At 49.0% G+C, this 22,299-nt stretch overlaps 2 protein-coding genes and 1 pseudogene across 2 annotated transcripts; all 3 read right to left on the bottom strand.

Annotated features, from left to right (window-relative positions):
- Nucleotides 1-935: 935 nt before the first annotated feature.
- On the bottom strand, nt 936-22,269 carry HOGA1 (4-hydroxy-2-oxoglutarate aldolase 1). The gene is made up of 7 exons (XM_045568703.1): nt 21,738-22,269; nt 11,448-11,576; nt 11,133-11,260; nt 10,538-10,672; nt 10,183-10,279; nt 8,408-8,541; nt 936-1,924 (listed from the first exon to the last, which is right to left on the bottom strand). The coding sequence occupies exons 1-7, from the start codon at nt 21,946-21,948 to the stop codon at nt 1,775-1,777; spliced, it is 984 nt and encodes a 327-aa protein (XP_045424659.1). The 5' UTR covers nt 21,949-22,269; the 3' UTR covers nt 936-1,774.
- On the bottom strand, nt 4,092-4,183 carry LOC123650514 (annotated as a pseudogene).
- On the bottom strand, nt 16,276-18,276 carry C14H10orf62 (chromosome 14 C10orf62 homolog). Its single transcript, XM_045568704.1, has one exon. The coding sequence runs from the start codon at nt 17,656-17,658 to the stop codon at nt 16,879-16,881; it is 780 nt and encodes a 259-aa protein (XP_045424660.1). The 5' UTR covers nt 17,659-18,276; the 3' UTR covers nt 16,276-16,878.
- Nucleotides 22,270-22,299: the final 30 nt, after the last annotated feature.

Here is a 22,299-nt window from a genome sequence, read left to right on the forward strand (position 1 = left end):
GCCCTGGGAGGAAGGTGCTGTTACCGTCCCTGTATTATACAGGTGAGGCCCAGGGAAGTTAAGTAGTTCCCCCAAGGTCCTGTAGACTCTAAGGGACAGAGGTCAGAGCTTAAACCCAGACCTGTTTAAGCCCAGAGACTGAGCTCTTAACCAGTACACTAGCCTGCCTCCCTGGCCCTAACTTTCCCCCCTAGCCCTAAACCTGATTCTCCTCTGAGTCCAGCTCCTCTGAGAGTTGCCTGCGAGAGGACCCAGGGGGCCGAGCCCCAAGTTCGTGCCATCCAGATGCCTGGTTCTGGTTGAAGATTGAGATTTTTACGTTCTCTCCACTGGCCTCTGCCCTAGACAAGGATCTATTTGCCTCTCTGACCTTATACTTTCTTTGTAATGAGAAATTTAAAAAAACATATATCTCAGTTTTTCTGCCACTAGTCAGATATTACCACTGAAAAGGGTTAAACATTTTGGAGAAAGCAGCCTTTCTGAGCAAAGTGCTAAGTGTTTCTAAATGACTCTTTTTGTGTGTGTGTGAGAGAGAGAGACAAGGTCTCTTGCTCTGTCACTGGGCTAGAGTGCAGTGGCATCATCATAGCTCACTGCAACCTCAAATTCCTGGGCTCAAGCCATCCCCCTTCCTCAGCCTCCCAAGTAGCTGGGACTACGCATGTGCCACCATGCTTGGCTAATAAATATCTCAATTGCTCTCTTTTGCCTCTTACCCTTTCCCCAGGCCCCACTAATCTAATGCCTATTTGCTCAGTATTATTAGGGCCTCTCTCAGAGCTGGGAAAAGGCAGACCATGAGAGCTCACTTGCCTGTAGGAAGATTCTTGACATCTGGCCAGGAAACCTAAGATCTGCATAGCCGTGGAGTGTCCATCTGTACATAGCCACACTAGTTTTACTTATTAAACATTATTATAGTAACAAAGTGATGATTATTTTATTTATTTATTATTATTATTATTTTTTACACAGGCCTATGGTATAGAAGGAAAAGTGTTTATATCTAATAATAAAAGATATAAAAGCCGAGTGCCTATAGGCAAGAGAATAGCCTTGTCTCAGGCCAAGTCCCCTTCCCTAGTGTTTCAGACCTGGGCTGGCCAGAATAGTTGAGAATGTAACATTTAGCCACCAGGTGTCATTATTTACCAATCTGACAAGCCACTGGGCTGTGTACTCATAGTTAGAATCAAGGCTATAGATACGAATATGGGATGAATGAAAGTAGATTTAGAAAGGGCGCTGTGGCTGGAATGCAGCTTGGGGGGACCTTTCAAGGACCAGTGACACTTTCCTGATCAGATTTCCTAACCTATTGCTTTCCCTGGAAGGAGTCAGAACTTGAGTTCTTAGGCACAGCCCTGGCTTCCAGCTGCACTGTGCTAGACTCAGGTTTGTAGCCCCAAGTCTAATCACCCCTCAGTAAAACAGATTCCCTTACTGTGCCAGTTGCGCCTCTGCCCTTCCCCTCTGGCTCCTGGTTCATGTGCCTCAGGGCATAGGAGAGCATCCACAGTGGAAAGGCAGGTAAGAAATTGTTCCTTCCCAGTGTAAAGCCTGGGAAGACTGTATCTACAGAGTTTAGGAAACAAAAGTGAGAAGTCGTGGGGCTGTGAGAATAGGAGATGTGCATGGGCTTGCCTCGAGAAGGCTACTTGGAGGGTGGAAGTAGGGAGCCTCTACCCCAATCCCTCGCGCTCCTCTTTAGGCTGCAGGTGCAAGGCAGGAGGCTGAGATGGGCTCAGGCGCACGTGGACTCTGCTTGCTCTCAGAGCCAGCCATTGCTGGCGAAATCCACGCGCAGAGCCTCCTCCTCCTGAGGCCTCAGCTCCTGCAGTGGGGACCGGCAGGGGCCTCCGTAGTAGCCAAACCAGTCCATCGTTTTCTTCAGCCCTGGGATCCCGAAGCGCCTGGTCACCTGAGAAGCAGGGTGTGTTAGCCGGGGGAATCGGTTGCAACACCCAGGAAGTTGGAGTTCCCACCCTCCTCCCCCAGTGAAGTAGCTTCCAAATCCGTGGCACTCTGGGTAGATTGGAGATCCAGATATAGAAAAGCAGGTCAGTAACAGCAAAACGCAAAAATGTCAGATTAAGGAAGGAAAGTGCCTCCTTTGGTTTTGGGAGAAAAATCCACCCCAGCAGGGAGAACAGCATACAGTCCTCAAGCTGGGATGGGAGAAAGCAGCAAGGCTTTGGGTTCTGGGCACTAAAGCTTCACCAGTCTGCAGCCCAGCTCCCTGGAAGCTCTAAATGCTCCCACAGGAAAAACAACATGTCGTGGCCCAAAGAAGCTTTGCTGGGTAATTGTGTATCATTTACTTATTATCTCTTCTTTTGTCTGAAAAATGAGGGGGCTGAACAACATCATCTCTAAAGGCTTTTCCATTATAATGGGGGGCCTAAAGCTATTGTCATAATTTAAAATGATGTATGGAATTTTACAGGATAAATGAAGCATCAAGTTTCTTTGCTTTTGGTATAGCAGCTGGTTATTTCGTGCTGATCAGAAATGTTAGATGAATCTTTGACTATTTAAAAACTAGGAAAGTAATCCTTACCTACTACAGTTTTATTGGGAGGGTAGCTAAAACCTTAGAAGTGTGGGCTTCATGAAGGGTGAAAATAATTAAAGGTTGTTAGGGGTAGAAAGGTCAGGACCCATTGATGAAAGATTGATTAATAACTACTCACTGCTAGAGAACAGTAGGCTTTACAAGCGTGGAATTTTTTCCTGGAATGGGTGGTAAGCCACCCTCCTCCAGGCCCAGCATCCTGTGATGTTACAGCCTGGCATTTTTACCTAAAACCAGAGTAGGTAGGAAGATGGGAGAGGATGGAACAAGAGGTACCTAGAGAAAAGCTTGCTCCAACCGTGAGTTTCTGAAGCTCTCTGGCACGCCCCCTGTTCAGACCCTGAGAAAGGGTTGAAGACTTTGGAGGTAAAGACTGCAGAATGTCCTAAATATAGCTGGCGGCAGGAGGCAGGGTGGTGGGAAGGGGGAGGAAGGACATTGTGTTCAACCAGGGCAGGGCAATAGAGTGACATCAAGCTACCCCTGGGGTGTCTGAGTGTACAGCCCAGGCAGCAGAAAGGTGTTCCAGGCATTCCTGAGTGTGTGCCCAGAGCTGGCACAGGAGAGAGCACGGAATGAAGGGTGGGTGGGGGAAGATGGGATGACACACACAGCAAGGATGGCAGCTAGGCATCCTCTCCTCCCCAGGGGCAGCCCACGCTGCTTTGTCTGTGAAACACCTACCCCACAGAGATGTCACAAGGGCCAGATGAGAAAAACACCACTAATATTAGACCAGTCCCCCGGGAGCCCTGAAAACTCCTCCTTTTCCTGTCCCTGTGGCATGCAGGTTCTGGACGTTCTTTCACAGGTGGACGGGAGTGGGAAAGCAGAGGTCCCAGTGTGCACCAGACAGCCTGTTCCCTGGTGCGCTCAGATGAAAGACCCTCATTTATGCAACTTCTTACAGCCTATTTATAGAGCATCCGATCCCTGGAGAACCTTCACATCTAGGGAGACTCATGCTGTCCTCTCTCTAAATCTGCATTAATCTGCCCTTTGAGGTCGGAATACAAACTGTGAGGGAGATCTAGAGTCCACCCACCACTTTACCCAAACAAAACATTGTTGTGGAGTGCCTAACTCACCCTGGGATTATGGCGAGGCTAATGAGGCACTTACCTCAGATGCAAAACTCATGGAATGCCAAAAAATTCAATAATCAAGACAAAATTTCAATGCATTTAATGCTTTTTTTTTTTTTTTTTTTGAGACAGGGTCTCACTCTGTTGCCTGGGCTAGGGTGCAGTGGTGTCATCATAGCTCCCTACAGCCTCCAATTCCTGGGCTCAACGATCCTCCTACCTCAGCCTCCTGAGTAGCTGGGACTACAGGTGCATGCTACTACACCCGGCTAATTTTTTAATTTTTTGTAGAGATGGGATCTCCCTATTGCCCAGGCGAGTCTTACACTCCTGGCCTCAAGTGATCCTCATGCCTCGGCCTCCCAAAGTGCTAGGACTGCAGGCATGAGATGTCACACCGGACCTCAATGCAATATTTTTATTTATTTAAAAAAATTTTTTGTGGGTGTTGTGCAGGTCCGAGAGCCTCTTCCATCCTTGTCAAGGGGAATGCTAACCTTCTGTCCTTTTCATACAACACAATCAATACAGTATTTTCAAAAAATCAAAATCAATGCAAAAAAATCCATGATGAACGAAGTTTTAGATAAAGACAGGATCTCATAGCTGTGCCCTGCCATATTGTAGGCTGAGGTGAAAGTATTCGTGTACCCGTATGTACATGTCCTTATGTTTATTTTTTAATGGTTAACTTTTTTCCTAAAAGTAGATTTGGAAAAATATATTTTGATGAATTTGCTTCCATTAAAGCCAGGAAAGTAAAGTTATAATAAGTTATATTTTGATATATGTACAATATTTAAACCTAAAATAATGATGTAAGCTTTAACATATCTACGTTTTAATTTTTCATATATTTATTTTTTACCTACTTTGATGTTCTGAGGAGGAAAAAAATCACCATTTAGAAAAATACTTAGAGCTTCCATTTTCAGGAAGATGGAGTAGATGTACTTGTCCTTATTCTTCCCAATAAGTACAACTAAAAATGCTGGACATTATATAAAAACAGATATAAGAAGACCCTGAAAGGTAGAGAAGAAGGAAGAGCTTCTAGGGACCTTAAGACCCAAGGAACAACACACTGGTGAGTCCCCTGGCCCAGACTTGGAGCTGAAAAGGCCAGCAACCGTGCAATGCCAATGGGCAAAGACAATAAAAGCCCCAACAAAAGCCAGTTCTTTCTAGCCAAAGGACCAGGAAAGGAGTAGCCTGGCAAGATGGAAAACTTTTAGAAAAGAACTGCTCTATTCCAGCCAAACACCACAGAGCAAACTGGCCCCAATCCCACCCAGGACAGCAAAGGAAGAATAAGGAAGCCTGAACTGCCACCCGCCCCCCGCCCCAGCTGGAGGGTGTTGCAGCTGGACTACTGGAGAGGAATCAGGACTTTCACCTCTGCCCACCCTTAAGGGGGTCACCCCCCCGACCAGACACACAGGTGGTCCAGTGGAGGCTGCACAGGAGCAGTAAGGAGGTGCTCCTACCGCTCCAGCCAGTAGAAGCCTAGTAGAGGGCCTAGTGCAGAGGTGTAATGTTTTTTTAAAAACTCCCAAAAAGGTAATCTCCAGGCCCCAATGGTTTCACTGGAGAATTCTACAAAATGTTTAAAGAAGATTTGATACCAATTCTACACAGTCTCTTCCAGAAAAAATAGAACAGGAGGGAACACTTCCTGATTCATTCTATGAAGTTATTATTGCCCTGATAACAAAATTAAAGGCTGTACCAAAAAAAAAAAAAAAGGAAAAGAAAACTACAGACCAGTATTATTCATGAATATAGACACAGAAATCCCTAACAAAATATTAGCAAATGGAACTCAGCAACATATTAAAAGAATTATATACCATAACTAAGTGGGGTCTATTCCAGGGAGGCAAGTCTGTGTCAAAGATTTGAAAAATGAATCAATATAATCTTCTATATTAACAGGCTGGAGAAAAAGTCACATGATTACATCAATTAATGCAGAAAGGTATTTGACAAAATTCAACAGCTATACATGATTTTTTAAAACTCAAAAACTAGGAATTGAGGAGAACTTACTCAACTTGATATAAAGCATCTACCAAAACCTAGAGCTAATATTATACTTAATAGTAAAAGGCTCTCTGGGAGGCCGAGGCGGGAGGATCGCTCGAGGTCAGGAGTTTGGGACCAGCCTGAGCAAGAGCGAGACCCCTGTCTCTACTAAAAATAGGAAGAAATTATATGGACAACTAAAAACATATATAGAAAAAATTAGCCGGGCATGGTGGCACATGCCTGTAGTCCCAGCTACTCAGGAAGCTGAGGCAGGAGGATCGCTTGAGCTCAGGAGTTTGAGATTGCTGTGAGCTAGGCTGACGCCACGGCACTCACTCTAGCCCGGGCAACAGAGCGAGACTCTGTCTCAAAAAAAAAAAAACAAACAAGAATTGGAAGACAACATAGTGAAGATGTCAGTTGTCCCCAGATTGGTACACAGGTTTAACACAATTCTTATCAAAGTCCCAGAAAGATTTTTTTGTAGATAAAGACAAGATTATTCTGAAATTTATTAGTTTAGACTAGCTAAACCAATTTTGAAGGGAAAAAAAATAACAAAATGGGAGGAATCAGTCTACCTGATTTTAAGACTTTTTAGCTACAGCTGTCAAGTCTATGTGGTATTGAAGAAAGATAGGTACGTAGATCAATGGAAAGAATAGAGAACCCAGAAATAGACCCACACAAATATGCCCCACTGATTTTTGACAAAGGTGCAAAGGTAGTTCAATGGAGGAAAGATAGCCTTTTCAACACATGGTGCTGGAGCAAGCAGATATCCATAGGCAAAAAAAAATCTTGACCTGAGTCCCACACTCTATACAAAAATTAACTCAGAATGGGTCATAGGCTTGTAAAATGTAAAAGTATAAAACTTCTAAGAAAAAATAGAAAATTTTCACGATCTTCTAAGGACTCTTTACAAAGAGCTCTTAGACTTGACTCTGAAAGCATGACCCACAAAAGAAAATATTGATACATTGGACTTCATCAAAATTCAAAACTTTTAGCTGGGCAAGGTGGCTCATGCCTATAATCTTAGCACTTTGGGAGGGCAAGGCAGGAGGATTGCTCGAGGTCAGGACTTCAAGACCAGCCTGAGCAAGAGTGAGACCCCATCTCTACAAAAAATAGAAAAATTAGCCAGGTGTGGTGGCACACACCTGTAGTCCCAGCTACTGTGGAGGCTGAGGTAGGAGGATCACTTGAGCCCAGGAGTTTGAGGTTGCAGTGGTCTATAATGATGCCACTGCACTCTACCCAGGGCAACAGAGTGAGACTCTCAAAAAAAAGAAACGCAAAAAACCACAGCGATGAGATGGTACTATACACTTATCAGAATGGCTAAAATAAAAAATCATCAACATCAAACGCTGGCAAGAAAGTAAAAAACTGGATCACTCATATAGTTACATCAGTGTAAAAGTAAAATGGTACAGCCACTCTGGAAAACAGTTTGGTAGTTTCTTAATAAATTATACATGCAAACATCATCTGACCCACCAATTGCACTGTTGTGTATTTATCCTGGAAAGATGAAAACTTACAGTCACACAAAGACCTATGCATGAATGTTCATGGCAATTTTCAATAGCCAGAAACTGGAAACAACCCAGTTGTGCTTCAACAGGTGCCGTGGTTAAACATGCTGTGGCACAGCCACACCGTGGAATACCACTTAGAGATAAAAAGGAATTAACTATTGATACATGCAGCAACCTGGATGAACCACCAGAGTATTATGCTGAATGACAAAAGCCAATCCCCAAAAGTTACATGCTGTCTGGTTTCATATCGTAAGTCTTGAACTGACAAAATTATAAGATGGTGACCATATTTGTGGTGGCCAGTGGTTAAAGAGCGGGTGTAGGCATGGCTATAAGAGGGTAACCTGGGGGATCCTCATGGTGACAGAAATATTCTGTATCTTGAATCAGTGTCAATATCCTGATTGTGAACTTATTCTGTAGTTTTGTAAGATGTTACCTTGGGGGGAAACTGGGTAATAGATACATGGGATTTCTTGGTATTATTTATTAAAATTGCATGTGAATCTATATCTCCAAATAACAAGTTTAATTTCAAATTTACATTAAAATATGTATATAGGGGCACACATTTTTCCGTTGCCTCAGACTTTAAAATAGCTCTGAACTTGACAGGCATTCCATCTTAAGTTCTTCTCCTTGGCTTACCCAGCACAGAATTGGAGTACACGGTCTGACTGCAGAACAGACTATTTGCAGACAGAACTCTCCTGCAAAATCTGGGCTCTGACACCTTTACCCTCCAACCCTTCTTTTGCTACCCGCAATCATTCTGTTTTTTTGAGGATCTGGCCCCTATAAAGCTGATTTAAAGGCCCTTGGTTCACTTTCTCCAAGCAGAGCATCTCTAAGTATGATCCTAGGATTATTTATGTCACAGTCACTTGGGATGTTTGTTTCAATGCGTATTCTTGTGCCTGAAGGATTAGAATTTTAACTAGCCCCTTAAGGGAATTCTAATACACACTTAAATTTGAGAACCAATAGAGCTCAACTTTGTCTAAAGTCAGGATTTTCTGGGGAGGCATAAGGAATTCCCGCAGTAGGATGTTATCTAAAAGGACGTTCTGAAAGGGAAACCGCTGAGTGGGGACCCTGTGCCAGCCCTAGGTCCTGCTCCAGTGAGGATGCAGATCCCCCCCTTCCCACTGCTGCCATTGGCTCACCGCGGCGTTTGGCTCAATGAGGCGGTGCTGCAGCTTCTGGGCATCTTCCCATTGCCCTGTGAGGCACAGTCTCTCCAGCTGGCACAGCTGAGCCCCAAGGACATTGGCCAGGGTACACACACCCCCCACAGCTCCTGCCCCGGAGTAAGATGCAGAACATCAGCCAGGCCCCTTCCCACAGAGAATCCCAAACCCTGGGCCCAACTCCTCTTCCTTCTGAGGACATAAGATATGGATTTCTATGCCACTGGTTGGCCACATCACAGGCATGCTCTGTGAGTCCAGAGTACACAGTTTCAGACGGAAAAGCTGCCTGCATATGCAAAATAGAGTCCTGCCCACAGAGTGCTGCTCAGAGCTGATCTGTGGGGGGTAGTTAACATTAAAGGAGAACTCAAGGACAGTTCCCGCCTGCACCCCTCCCAGAGTAAAGTCCCACCTGCCGGTTGGCACCTCCAGCATCCCCCTGACTCATCAGTCCTGGAAGGGAGTGGAGTGGATGCAAAACCTTTGCTCTTGTGAAATCTCATTCCCCTCAGTGAATTCAGCTGGGACACAGGTGGGGGTGGGGGTGAGGGAATGGAAAGAGCTCTGGACACAGGAGACCAAGCATTTCCTCCCATTGGCTGAATGAACTTGGACAAGACCCTCTCTGGCCCTCTTTGTGCCCATCTGGGCAATGAAAATGGGTTGGCTATGATCTCAGAAAGCCCTACCACTTCTGCAAGCCTGCAAGTGGGATTCTAAGGCTAGTTAGGAGCGGCCCTAAGCACAGTGGCCTCACTACTGGAGAGAGAGTAAGCGATGTGGAATGCGCTAATAGAGCCGCCACTTACAGAATACGTACTCTGTGCCAGGCACTATGGCAGACCCAGGGCTGATGCTCTCTAGTCCTCGCAATACCTCTGTGCTTTCTGGAGTGGAAACTCGGCCCCAGAGAGGCCGAGTGCCTTACCCAGCAGCACTCAATGAATAAATGGCAGAGCAGAGATTCCGGCTCGGATCCCCTAGCCTCCAGAGCCTGCGCTCTTTCCATCTACCCCACCCTCAGGGATGAGGCAGAAGTGGATCCCCTCCTTGCACAGTGACCCAGCAGAGGGAGATGTGAAAGGACGACAAGCCAAAATCTGCAGGGACCAGAGGGAATAGGAACCAGCGTTGTCCCCTATAGTGCAGGAAAAGCCCCTCAAATCCACTCACTGGGGCTTCAGCTGGAGGGGGCAGATGCTTCCCTCCCTTCCCCTCCCCTCCCCTCCTGGGCTCAAATCCAATCTGAACCCAAGGATCTCTAAGGGACATTTCTAGGATCTTGGACTGGAACAGAGTCTGATCAGGGAGCTGAAGACCTATGGCCCAACTCTGCAGTTCTGACAGTTCATTCTGGCTGGGACAGGGGGAGAGGAAAACGGACTCCTGAACCAGAGGGGAGGACCCCACGGCCTCTGCCCTCAGAGAATGATTTACAAGGTGAGCTTAGAAGAGCTAAATTTGTCATCTAAGCATGGAGCACGGGACTTAGAACAAACTGTAGGCATCCCTCCTGCAGGCCGGGGTGTTGTACGTGGCCACCCTCCTCAACCCTACAAGGCCACTCATGAGTACCCAGTATTCAGACAAGCAAGCAGTGTGACCAGGTTCTGAGGTTTCAGAGCACGCAGGCTGGCAAACTACCCTCTGCAGACCCAGCCCCAGCCCTCGCGGTCTCTCCCAGCAGATCCAGCTGCCTGGGTGCATCTTGGTTACCCATGAGGGTTTGAGAGCAGCAGGAGGCCTACCCAAGGCATAGCTGGCCAACAGGAAGCCAGCCGATCCAGCCAACACCTGGAAATCCTGCCTCCTGGTCTTGTGAACAATCAGCCCCATCCTGGTCACCTGCAACAGCAAATGTGGCATGAGCGCTGGGGCCAGAGCCTTGGCCGCCAGCCAGGGGGCAAGAGTAGAATAACAGCCCAGTTCCCCAAAAGATGCCCCAAAGTTCAGACAAAGCCCCAGAGAACCCACACGACAGAGAGGCCCCAATCAGGAACCCAGGAATGACACAGATCTCAGAGCTGTCCTGAAGTTGGTAGCAAAAGTGCTGGGGCCCAGAGAAGGAGAGGGTGCTCCAGCCCTGGCGCTGTGGCCACTCACGTCACCACCGCTGTCCTTCATGCCCACGATATTCGGGTGCTGGGAGAGCGTGACCACCGCATCCACAGGCAGGTCCAGCCCCGTGTTGGCTGGGACGCTGTACAGCACCACAGGGATTGGGGAGAGGTCAGCAACCTGGGGGTGCAGAGAAGAGGGGGAGCAGGCAGCCTCCCCGGTCCTGGGTCTGGAGGCCTGCCCCACGTCCTGGCCTGCATCACTGCAGGGCTACCTGGGCAGGGCCCCCTCCGTAGCCATAAGCCACTGGTGCTGCAAGCCCCGGTTGTAAGCTACAATAATGGGTGATATTGATAGAGTGCTGTCTACATGCCAGGCACAGTCCTAAGCCCTTTATGTTCCTGACCTCATTTAATGCTCACAACAACCCTAATGAGGTGGATGCCATTGCTCCCCCCATTTTGGGAAACTGACACAGAGTGGTTAGGTAAGCTGCCTAGTGTCACACAGCACGTACATGAGGGCATGCCATCATCTCCTAGAGCTGCCATTCATGTGCGTAGCCTCCACTCCACTCCTAGCTTCTCTTATCTCCTCTCCCTGGGCAGAGCCTCCTCTTGGTCCCAGGCCTCGAACCCACCTTGGTGTAGTGGTGAATGAGGGCTGCACTGCTCATGCGGCCACGATAGTAGCAAGGGGTCACCACCAGGGCCGCGTCAGCCCCGACCTGGGCCATGCTGACAGTCATCTCTACCGTGGCTTGAGTGGCTGCCGGAGGAAGGAGGGAGGTGAGAGCAGGCGGAAGGAGGCCTGGGCCAGGGCGCCAGGCCAAGCAAGGGTGCCTCAGTGTGTCCCAGAAGAGGCAGAACAAGGAGACAGAACCCGAGCCCAGGGCCAAGGAGCCTGGACACTGGGCACCCAGCCGCCCCCCAGGGCCCAGGCATTCTGGCCTCACACTCGCAGCCGGAGCCGGCCAGCAGGAGCTTGTCCTTGGGCATGGCCTGGCGCGCGCGGCTCACCACCTCCAGGCGCTCGCTGCTGGTCAGGAAGGGGAACTCGCCGGTGGAGCCCTGGACCACGAAGCCTGCAAGAGAGGCCCCGTCACAGCTGACCCAGCACAAGGGTGCGCCTACTCCCCAGCACCACAGCCTCCCACACGTCTCCTTCCCATCCTTGTCCCGAGGCAGGCAGAATGTTTTCACCCAGCTGCAATGACAGTGTTCACATCATTTTTCTTTGTTTTCATGAAATGTTTTAGCCATACCGAATGGAATAGACAATAATATAACCCACACCCATGCGTCCAGCCCCCACGGCAACCCTGCCCCGTCACCTTCCTCTTCCTTGGCTCTGTCCTGACACAGGTGTTTACTGTCCCCATTTGCGACTTTATACACGTAAGATGTACTTATGGTACCATGAACGAGATATAATATGGTTTTGTAATCTTGAGCTTTGTAGAAATGGAATTGAGTTTATATACCCTTCTGCGATTTGCTGTTTTTGTTTAACTTTATGTTTTGATCTTTGTTCATAGCAGCACATGTAGCTCTGACTCATTTTGTTTTTATTTATTTTTATTTGTTTATTTTTCTTTTGAGACAGAATCTTTCTGTGTTGCCCTAGGCAGAGTGCAGTGGCATCATCATAGCTCACAGCAACCTCAAACTCCTGGGCTCAGCGATTCTCCTGCCTCAGTAGGTGGGACTACAGGCGCGTACCACTACATCTGGCTAATTTTTCTATCTTTTTGTAGAGATGGGGCCTCGCTCTTGCTCAGGCTGGTCTCGAACTCCTGACCTCAAGCGATCCACCCGCCTCGGCCTCCCAGAGTGCTAGGATTACAGGCGTGAGCCACCGCGCCCGGCCAATCCTTTTATTTCTACAAGAGAATTGGTGCTCCTCAGCTGAAAATGAGAATGTTAGTAGAAATCATTTTCCTCTCAAGTTTTTTTCATTTAACTTTCTCTTTCCTCCTCTTTCCTTTCTCCTCTCCACCCCATTCTATTAAAAAAAAACTGAACTACTTTATGAATACAGCATACACACAACGGGATTGTTAATTGTAATAATAGAAGGATATTTGGGAGAAGGACAAGAAAATAAAGCTGCGAGCAGTACTGGTATACAAAATCCCTGCCACACAATGTGAGAGATAGGCCAACAATTTGATTTGGAGCTTCCCGACAGTCCAGGCTAAAAGGGAAACATGGTCAGCAAACAGATATGTAGAGCCCAAAAGATAAAAGCCAAGCAAGTGCCCTGAGAAACACAGAGTTTCCTGGCACTGGGACCAAGAGAAATTGTTCCTGTGAGTCATCCTTCAGGGGACACAATGTGATGTAGACTCGACTTCACGACATAAGTCTTTTTCATGTTGTTCGCTACACATTATATTCCACTGAGTGGGTTGTCAGGTTATCTCTTATCGGATGTGTAGCTTTTTTGACCCCTAGCTTTGGTAACAGTGCAGGGAGCATCTAGAGACAAGTAGCTGCTGGCTTCTGCACCGCTCCCAGAGGACTGATGCTCTGCGCCAGACTAGAAGTGAAGGCAGGAGCCTCCCTGCGTCCTGCTACGTAAGGCCCCCGTGCTTTCCCAGTGGGTCAGGCCCATTCAGAAAAGCTGACATCCCTGGATGAGACTCCAGTCTAGCCATGACTGTACCAGCACCCCTTGACTAAGGAAGGATTTAGAGACCAAGCTCTTGCCATTCCTCCATTCAAATCCCAAAGACACCTTCTTGCCCACCCCTGCCTGCCACCCTGGGCTGGGGCAGCCTCTCTCTGCGGTCACCCATTCAGCCACAGTCACTCCCTCCAAAGGCATCCTTCATCCTGGTGGTCAGTTCCAGAGGCCCCCGGGCCCCGTGGTTGGACCTGGCCTGAACAGCAGGGACAGCTGGGGCTTGGGCTCTGGGTGGCAGAAGCAGGCCCCTGTGCTCAAGGCTCCTGTGGCACAGCCATCCCTCCTGTCTTAAGGGGGGCAACGGACCCAGGCCTGACTCCCAAGAGGAAGACATGCCCGGCTGGGGAGGCAGGAGCGCGGTGCCGTCAGGGAGCACCAGACTCAGAAATCACCTCTGGCTATTGAGCAAGTCATGTCACGTCTCTGAGTCAGCGTTTCCTTTTCTATGGGATGACTAGGAAATCATTTCAAATCCTACCTTATCAGGCTGTTCTCAGATAACAAGATGTACCGGAAGGCTCTAGGAAATCTGTTAATGCAGCCCCCTCCGTCACCCTGGCTAGAGGGCCAGCCCCAGGCCCGGGTGCCTCCGTTAGTGTAGACAGGGGCCAGAGGCAGGAAAAGGGCAGGGCCCCGACAGCAGGGAGTGAGGACAGCGAGCGGCAGAGAGGCAGGAAGGCAGCACAGTGGAGTGGCCAGACGCACCTGCTCTCCAGTCAGAGAAGCCGGCGCTAACCCTCAGTGTGGCTCCCTCGCCAGCTGGGAGATCTTGAGAAAACGGCTTAACCAAACCTCAGCTGCCTCAACAGAAAAATGGGGATGATATTAGCACCTTTCTCAAAGAGTCGGTTTGAAGTTTAAATGAGTACTTAGAACAGAACCTGGTGCTCAGTAAGTACTGGCTGTAATTCTTATGGGGTCAGGAGAAAGTACTCAAGCCTGAAATCCAGAGGGGGGCCTCTGAGGCCCCCTCCAGCTATAAGATGAAGGAGGCTCATTCTCATTTCGGAAGCTACTCTCCCTGCCCCCCCCCACTGTTACACTTGCTGTTCTGGGAGCCAGGGGGCCTGGGAGGAGAGTGGGTGTTTGGGGCTGGGGACGTACAAGCACATGGTGACTTACTGTGGCCAAAAAGAGTCATATAAAGAATATCCTCAGTCACTGTTATGCCCTCTTGGTCCATCATCATTACCACCTCCTCTGAGAAGTCTTCCTGGAATCCCTCCATTGGATATCTCTGCCCTGCACTTCCATTACCTGTCCCTTGTACTTCCTGTTGCCTACTCACATGCACAGAGGTCCCCAGAACCCTCAATCCCCTGTCCCTACTTCCATCTGTGTGATTAGGCCAGGCGCAGTGGCTCATGCCTGTAGCCCTAGCACTTTGGGAGGCCAAGGTGGGAGGATCACTTGAGGTCAGGAGTTTGAGACCAGCCTGACCAAGAGCGAGACAAAAAATAGAAAAATTAGCCAGGCATGGTGGTGTGCGCCTGTAGTCTCAGCTACTCGGGAGGCTGAGGCAGGAGGATCACTGGAGCTCAGGAGTTTGAAGTTGCAGTGAGCTATGATGATACCACAGCACTCTAGCCTGGGTGACAGAGTGAGACCCTGTCTCAAAAACAAACAAAAAAAGTCCTTACCAAGAGTATATATTGGAGTTGGCTGCCTAGAGGCCATTTTGCTTGCAGCTCACAACTAAATTGTCTGAAAACATTTTTTAACTTTAAATTTTGAATTACTTTTAGACTTACAGAAAAGTTGCAAAAATAATACAGGGAATTTCTATACATTCCTCACCGGCCTCCACCAATGATGGTGTCTTACCCACCTACAGTCTGATGATCCAGAGAATTAACATTAGTATGATACCATTAGCTAAAGGCTTTATTTGAATTTTGCCAGTTTGAGACTTTTTTTAAAGTTAAGATTCCAAAGTTGTAATTGGCTGATCTGAAGCTTCATAGAATAAGCATTTAGCAAGGGATTTAAGGTCTTCCAGATATTTGTGTGCATTTTAACAATCGCTTTCAGAAGCCAAACCTCACCACTCTCTTGGTTTTTGTCTAATTTAGCAACCTCCTACATTTTCCAGTGTGATTGACCCCATTTTTTCCAATTAAAATTATTTTTATTACAAGTTATTTTAATATTTCAAATATGCAAATATATATCAAAATTTATATAAAGTCACTGATTAGGAATGTCAAAAAATTCACATACGCCCAACTGTGCTCTATTAAATCATCTGACAACATTTAAGGTGTTTATGGATTTATCCATCCTTTGCATCGATTCTGGGCCCCTGGGGTCTGAGGTGCACAGGTTGGGAACCACCAGTGAATCCATAATAAATCCAAACGGTAAGAAATTTCAAAGAATCACTTGGAGTTAGTGCTTTGTCGCTGACTGGGGGAGGCAGCTGCCTTCCCTTTGACTGCCTGACAAGCTCCGGAAATGCCTCTTGGGACCCAGGAAGAGGGGGCCAGGACAGCCCCAGGCTTGCAGGAGGACAGAGAAAGTGTCAGGACCTGGGGAAGCAGTCAGGGGTGAGCGCGTGAGAGGTAGAGCCACCTGGGGGTGGGGGGAAGAGGACGGGGAGGCAGCACAGGGCAGGGATTAGGGGTGCGGACTTGTGAGTCAGGCAGGCCTGGGATCCAATCCCAGCAGCATCGCTTGCTATCCATGTCATCTCAGGCAAATTACGTGTCTGAACCTCAGCTGCCTCATTTGCAAAGCTGAGATAATACCTTCCTCATGACTTAACACTTAACACAGAGCAAGGCATATACTAAAAACCAAAAAAACAAACAAGCAAACAAAAAACAAAAACCTTCAAAAAAGAGGAAGCTGCTAGTAGTCCTAGTAATACTGGTAGCAATAGTAACACAAAGAAGAGAGTGTCATCCCGGCTCCGTGGCTGTGGGCGTAGGTGGTGGAGAGGTACTGACATGGATCCCAAGGGGGCAGGGAAAGAGAACTGCAGTTTGGGGTGCCACATGGCTTGAGAAGAAATAGGGTGAGGATGGCACCAAGAGGACCAGGGCCCTAAGTCCCACCTGGCTTACTTACTTTCTTCTGGAAGCCTGTTTCTTCCCCCATCTCCCCTAACACCTGGCTGCTTCCCCCTTCCCTGGCAACAGCAGGTTGGGGGTATTGAGGCCCCAGAGAGATCCCTTCCCCACCCTGAGACCTGGGAGGCTGTTCTATGGAGTCCTAAATCAGCCCCAGGGCCAAGGCCCCAGGCCAAGGGCCACCCACACAGGACTGCTGGAGAAGGAGCCCTCTCCCTCCATCCCTGCCCAGGCCTTCAGCTGGCCACAGAGCCCCGGACTCCGAGTGAGGGCACGCAAGGCTTTATTGGCTCCGTTGCAGGCTTTTGGGGTCAGTGTGGGCCTCTCGGCTGCTCCTGGGGTCTGCCTGGTCTGTCTTCTCCCAGTGGGGACTCAGGCTGTGTATCAGCTGCTTTGCTTCCTCCCAGCCCTCCTTCCACCAGGGGCCATCCTCTGTGGCAGACCCCACTCGTGGAGTTGGAGGGGCCACCATCCCCGTGGGGGGCCTGAGGAAGAAGGGATTTTGGCAGCTGCGTCTCACCCTGGGCCGCATAGGTTGCCACATAGGAGAGAAACAGGCCTTTGTATGGGGCCAGCCCTGCTGGGGAAAGGGGCATCTCCATCCACGGTTAGGTGGCTTCGAAGGAGTCATAGGTGGCTGCGGTTGGGCAGGCTGTGGCTCTGGTGGCTTGGGTGACTCTGGTGGCTTGGTTGGCCTGGATGACCCTGTTGGCTCGGTTGGCCTGGATGACCCTGGTGGCTCGGGTGGCCTGGGTGACCCTGGTGACTCTGGTGGCCATGGTGACTCTGGTGGCTCTGATGGCCATGGCCATAGAAAGTGTTTATGTGGTTGGCACCAGCTATGGTGTTTTCCCGCTTGGTGAGGAAACTCCCTTTCAGCTTCATCTCCACCTCCTCGAGGGCCCTCAGCTCCTCCTGGTTGATGTCCCTGGACTGCAGGTGGCCTGAGTGCTGGCAAGCCATGGCCCGCTGCAATATGGAGTTAGCCAGTTGCCGTCCCTTGGTGTCGATCTCCTTGGTGCAGGCAGCCACGGCAGCCCACGTGGCCTCATCCGAGGACGAGGATTTTCCAGATTCCTTGTGGGTCTCTTTGATCAGCGAGGACCCAGATGCCTTCTGCCTGCTGGTGAAAGATTCCCGGTGCAGAGCAGTGCCCACTTCTCCGTGCCTGGTGGTGACGGTCTCCATGTGAATGGTGGTGCTGGCCTCTCCACCCCTGCTCTCGGGCTGGGGAGGGTTGCAGCTGGTGCTGGCACCGGTGGGGACCAGCTTCTCTTCGGAAAGGCGGCTAAAGTGAGATTTGATCCAGCTCTCTTTCTGTGCTTTGTGGGATTCCGGTGACTCATCTTCATCTTGTGCAGACTCAAGGGTTGCCTTCCTTCTCCTCTTTCTCTCAGTCCACAGCATGAGGCCTCCACCTCCTAGGATAAGGGCGGCCCCCAGCACCACCTTGCATGATGGTTGCTGGATTAAGTCCAAGAAGGTCTCCAGGACCCTACACCAGGCAGGCAGAGCTAAGGGCACACTGAGAGTGGGGGAGCCCAGATGGCGTGGCTCATGCTTGAAAGGGCAGGCTCCCCAAGAGTAGTCTGGCAGGCAGGCCCCCTACTACACCCCCCTACAATGCCCCTACCACCTCAGCAATGAACCCCATTGTGAGGAAGGCAGCTTGGGGTGGGGTGGGGAGATGCCACAGCATCCCTCATGTCTAGCCTGGCAGACATTGCCTGGGGCCTAGGTCCTGTCTCCCACCCTGACAGCTGTCCCCAAAGTCAGTGAAAGGGCAGCTTCTCCAATTCTGAGTCCCTTCTGCCTTCTGCTTGTAACCCATCCTGCAACTTATTCCTTCTTATCTTCCAGTCTTTGGTTTCTCTCATTCTCCAAGAGGGCAGACGATGCCAGGTCAGGCTGGCCATGGCAGAAGGACCTCCTTGGCTGGGCTGGCATCCATTCCTGGCTACCTGAGCCTGGTGTCTGCCTCTTTACAGGGCGTTTCTCTGCTGCCAGCTTGGCATATTCCCTCCCCATTTGCAGTCCCCAGCCTCATTACAGGGCAGAGTCCAGAAGGAAAAGTGCACAGGAGGGAGCTCATTCTGGAGTAACACGAGGTCACAATTGGGGAAGACAAGCAATGGGCTGAGAAGGAAGAGTGGATAGGACAGGAGATGTCACTGGGTTCAGATCCCTGGGGCCATTCCACAATGGGGGCTGCGACTTCTTGCCTTAGTGATGCATCTGCAAACCCAGAATTTGCCCCTTGGCAAATGGGTATGGTTCAGGTTGTGAGCGGGCAGGCTTCTGGCCTGGTGGCCTCCTGTAGGTGCAGGCACTGAGAGCCCGAGTAAAACCCAGGGCCTCTAGGTAGAAATAGGCCTGGGAGCCTGCATTTTTTCCCCCAGAGGTATCTAGCCCATTAAAATAAATAAGGGAATGCCAAAATAGGGTTGTAAAAATTATGATCTTTTAAATGAAATATTTTCTTTAATAGAGTCATGCTCTTTTTTTTTATAAAGCCTTCTTTATTACTCTTGTTAGAATTAATTATGCTTTCCTTTTTGCTCCTACAGCATGTTTATATATCTATTTAGTATTTATGTCATTCTCTCTCTCTCTCTTTTTTTTTTTTTTTTGAAGATCCAAGTGTCTGGATCGTTCTATCTTTGATACAGTTAATTTTTTTGTCTCTTATTCTGGATTGTAAGTGTTTTGAAGGCAAGGACACTGTCTTTTTCATATTTGTACTAAGTATCTTCTATGTGTCTTACACATATCAATATACTAAAAAAATGAAGTATTTTGTCCCCTAAGGTAATTTTTATTACAAACAGGCACATTTAACTTTTTATTATATTAAAATAATAATAAACAACACTACTGTAACACTAAAAAACTCTGTGAAGAGTTAAAAAAATTTGATAGTCATAGATTTTTGAAACTTTATTCACATAGGGAAGGAACTGTGTTAAGTTCTTGTTAAGTAAGCTTCCCATCCCTCCCTAATTACTAGGGATGAAATGAGAATTCAAAGAAACTGAGGACAGGTTTGCTGAGTTAGGGTCAGGAACTATATCAATCTAATTCTTGCTAATTTTTTTCAAGAAACAACATAATCAAATGATTAAAAGCCATCCAAAACACTGGGAAAGGTTATGAGACCCAGAACCTCTACATAACACTGATCAGAATTGATGACTATCAGAAAAAGGTTATGCGGGTCTGGACTGAGAAGCAGAAGTCTCTAGAGCAGAAACACCCAGAGGCTTGGTCTTAAGGTACACAAAAAATATTATATCTTATCACAAGAAACCATTGTCCACTCTACATATTGAAGGAAGAAGACACAGCTTAAAGTTTCACTGGGAACCTCATCTCTGCAGTCCTGCTGGAGTATCTCTGTGTTGTCCACTAAACTCATTTGAGAATAACAATTCAAAGTCCATCTTGGAGGTTGTTTATGGGTGTGAGTTCAGGGCCATATGGCCCTTCTGCAACAACCCGTCTCTTCTGTCACAGGTTATAACTTTTATTTAAAAAGAAAACTCTATTCACATAATCTCTACAAATTAGCAGTACCAAAAAAATAAATAAAGGGGAAAAAAAAGAGCTGCACAGTTTCAGCCAATGCCTTCCAGAAGAATCTTTAACTGTTCACCTATTCATTCAGGGCAGGTTCCCACCTCTTTTAGAGGAGGCTTTAGCTCATTGCAGGGGGCTCTGGCAACGTGGAGTGTGTTTTTTCTTGCCTCTGCTTCTGAGTGTTGGGCTGCAAAGTCTACTCCAGGGGCCAGGAGATGGCAAAAGAAACACAGATATCAGAGCTAAAGTCGTTTGCTGCTTCCTTCCTGGGCATTTTAGCTGTGTCCTGGGAGCAGTGGCAGGACCCTCTGGCTGTGGTCTCCGTGCCAGTGCCCCATGTTTGAACTTGAGAGAAACATGCTGACCCTGTGGCCAGGAAACTGGAGGCTCAGTTCCTATTCTAAAATGAGGAATCCGGATTAAAGAGGTTAAGTACTTTCCCTGATGTCACTGTGACTGGCAGAACTGGACAGATTCTTGCCCACATCATCTACTGCCAGATGCTAGGCTCTTTCTACCACAGCCACTGCCTCTCTGGTGTGTGGGTGAGCAGTCAGATGGGAGCAGGGGCCTGCGTAGGTTGTGAGGGAGACAGACTTGTGGACGCATCTGGTCTGTGTCCTGCCAAGTCCAGTGAAGCCTGTACTGGGCATCCGCATGCCCTCTGCAGGCATGGGTAGCTGGCACAGAAGGGAGGGTCCAGAGAGGAGTCTGAGGGTCTCTGGATTCTCTGGGTGGCAGGCAGACACCAGATGCAAAGTCCACCCTCCCCACCCTAAACAAGAGTGTCCTTGAACCCTGATGCTAAAGATGAAGGAGCTTCCTGCTTTGCTTCAAGAGAAACAGGCCTATGCCCAAACCATGAGCCCAGCTACAGCAGAGATTTACTTAGTTTGTGTCCCTGCTCAATGCAGACATCCACAGGGCATTCACTGTCCCCTAGGGAAGGATCACATCTCCTCAGCACTGAGTGGACCCTTGGACCAGTGGTCACTGTCACAAAGTGGCTTTGTCACAATGTCAATCACACTCATTTTAATAATTGTCATCATTGGAGTCAATACCTTAGACTGTATGTACATCACTCTACAGTTCATGGCGTGCTTTCACTTGCTCTCTCCCAGATTTTTCTCCCAATCATCCCTGATACATGGGCATTTCACTCCCATGTGTCAGAGGGGGAAACTGAGGTTTTGAGACATTATCCCACAACAAGTGAGTGGCAGAGCTGTGATTTGAAACCAGAGTCCACGGTCTACACTGCACTGCCTTGGGCAGAGCCACACCAATCCCAAAGCTTGTGAAGACCAGATGCTCTGTGTTAAAACAGTGTGGTCTAGCAACTCAGACGGGTGTAATGAGAGTCAGCGAATGGAATGAAACGGCAACTCTCAGCTCAGCCAGGTATTAGCCGAGTGACCCTGGCAGTGACTGTGTCACTGTGAGCCCCGGATTCCCATCTGTGAGATGGTGCTATTGAGAGTACTACCTGGGGGGGTTGCCATGGTGACGGGTGAGGGTGGGCAGGGCAGGGCAGGTGGAACGTGCCCTTTCCTTTTTCCTTCATTCATTGCATCTGTGGCTGTGTTGCATGTGGAGTGTCCTGAATATGATCTGGTCCCTGACCCACAACAATACTGGGAGCTAAGGCAGCACTTTAGTAGTTCATAACTCGGGAAACCGAGGCAGGTGAGGTTCAGTCCAACGTCACAGGCCAGTAGGGAGCTTCCTGCCTGTCCCCTGACTCCAGACCAGTGGCCCCATTCCTCTCCCATGATAAAATGACCCGCAGACTACCAGACTATCCCCAGAAGTTTGACAGAGCCTGTGTACCCTCCCATGGTCTCTGGCCGGAGAGCACGGGGCCACTCACATCTCCCCGGCTCCCACGGTGGACAGGCCCTACTTACCTCGGAAGGGGAGGGTGCCCAGTTTGTGCAGATTCTCCTCCAGTTTCCCATAGTCCACCTCTGCGGTGGCAGTGAAGGGGGTGGTCACAGGGGGGTAGATGCCTGAGATGTCCACCTTCCTTCCCTCCCCCGAGGCCAAGCCCCTCACATTCCGTGCCAGGCCCCTGCTCAGCCCCTGCCGCACAGAGGACCAGACTCTGGGGCCCATCATCTCTGCAGGAAGCCCGAGGCCCTGTGGGTCTGTGCCTCCGAGTGAGACTGTGTGTGGACTCCTTCCAACCCCCGTTAATGAATAATGTGTCTAGTTAAAAATTTGTAGCTCCCCTGACTTGTGGCCACTGGGGCAGGATTGAGCTGGGTGTCCCCAGAGTCAGGGGCAAGGCCTACAGGCCCCAGCAGGGAAGGCTGGAGAAATGCCACAACGCAGTGTCCCTCTGGCCTGGTGGAGGGCTGGTTCCCGAGGTCCCGACACTAAGGGCGTCTCCACTGAGACCTAGGCCCTCCTCCCACAATTCCCTGCCCCAAAGCCAGAAGCCCGGCCAGGCTTCCGCGGGCAGTTCCG

The sequence above is a fragment of the Lemur catta genome, chromosome 14, assembly GCF_020740605.2.
Source record: "Lemur catta isolate mLemCat1 chromosome 14, mLemCat1.pri, whole genome shotgun sequence".
NCBI lineage: Eukaryota > Metazoa > Chordata > Mammalia > Primates > Lemuridae > Lemur > Lemur catta.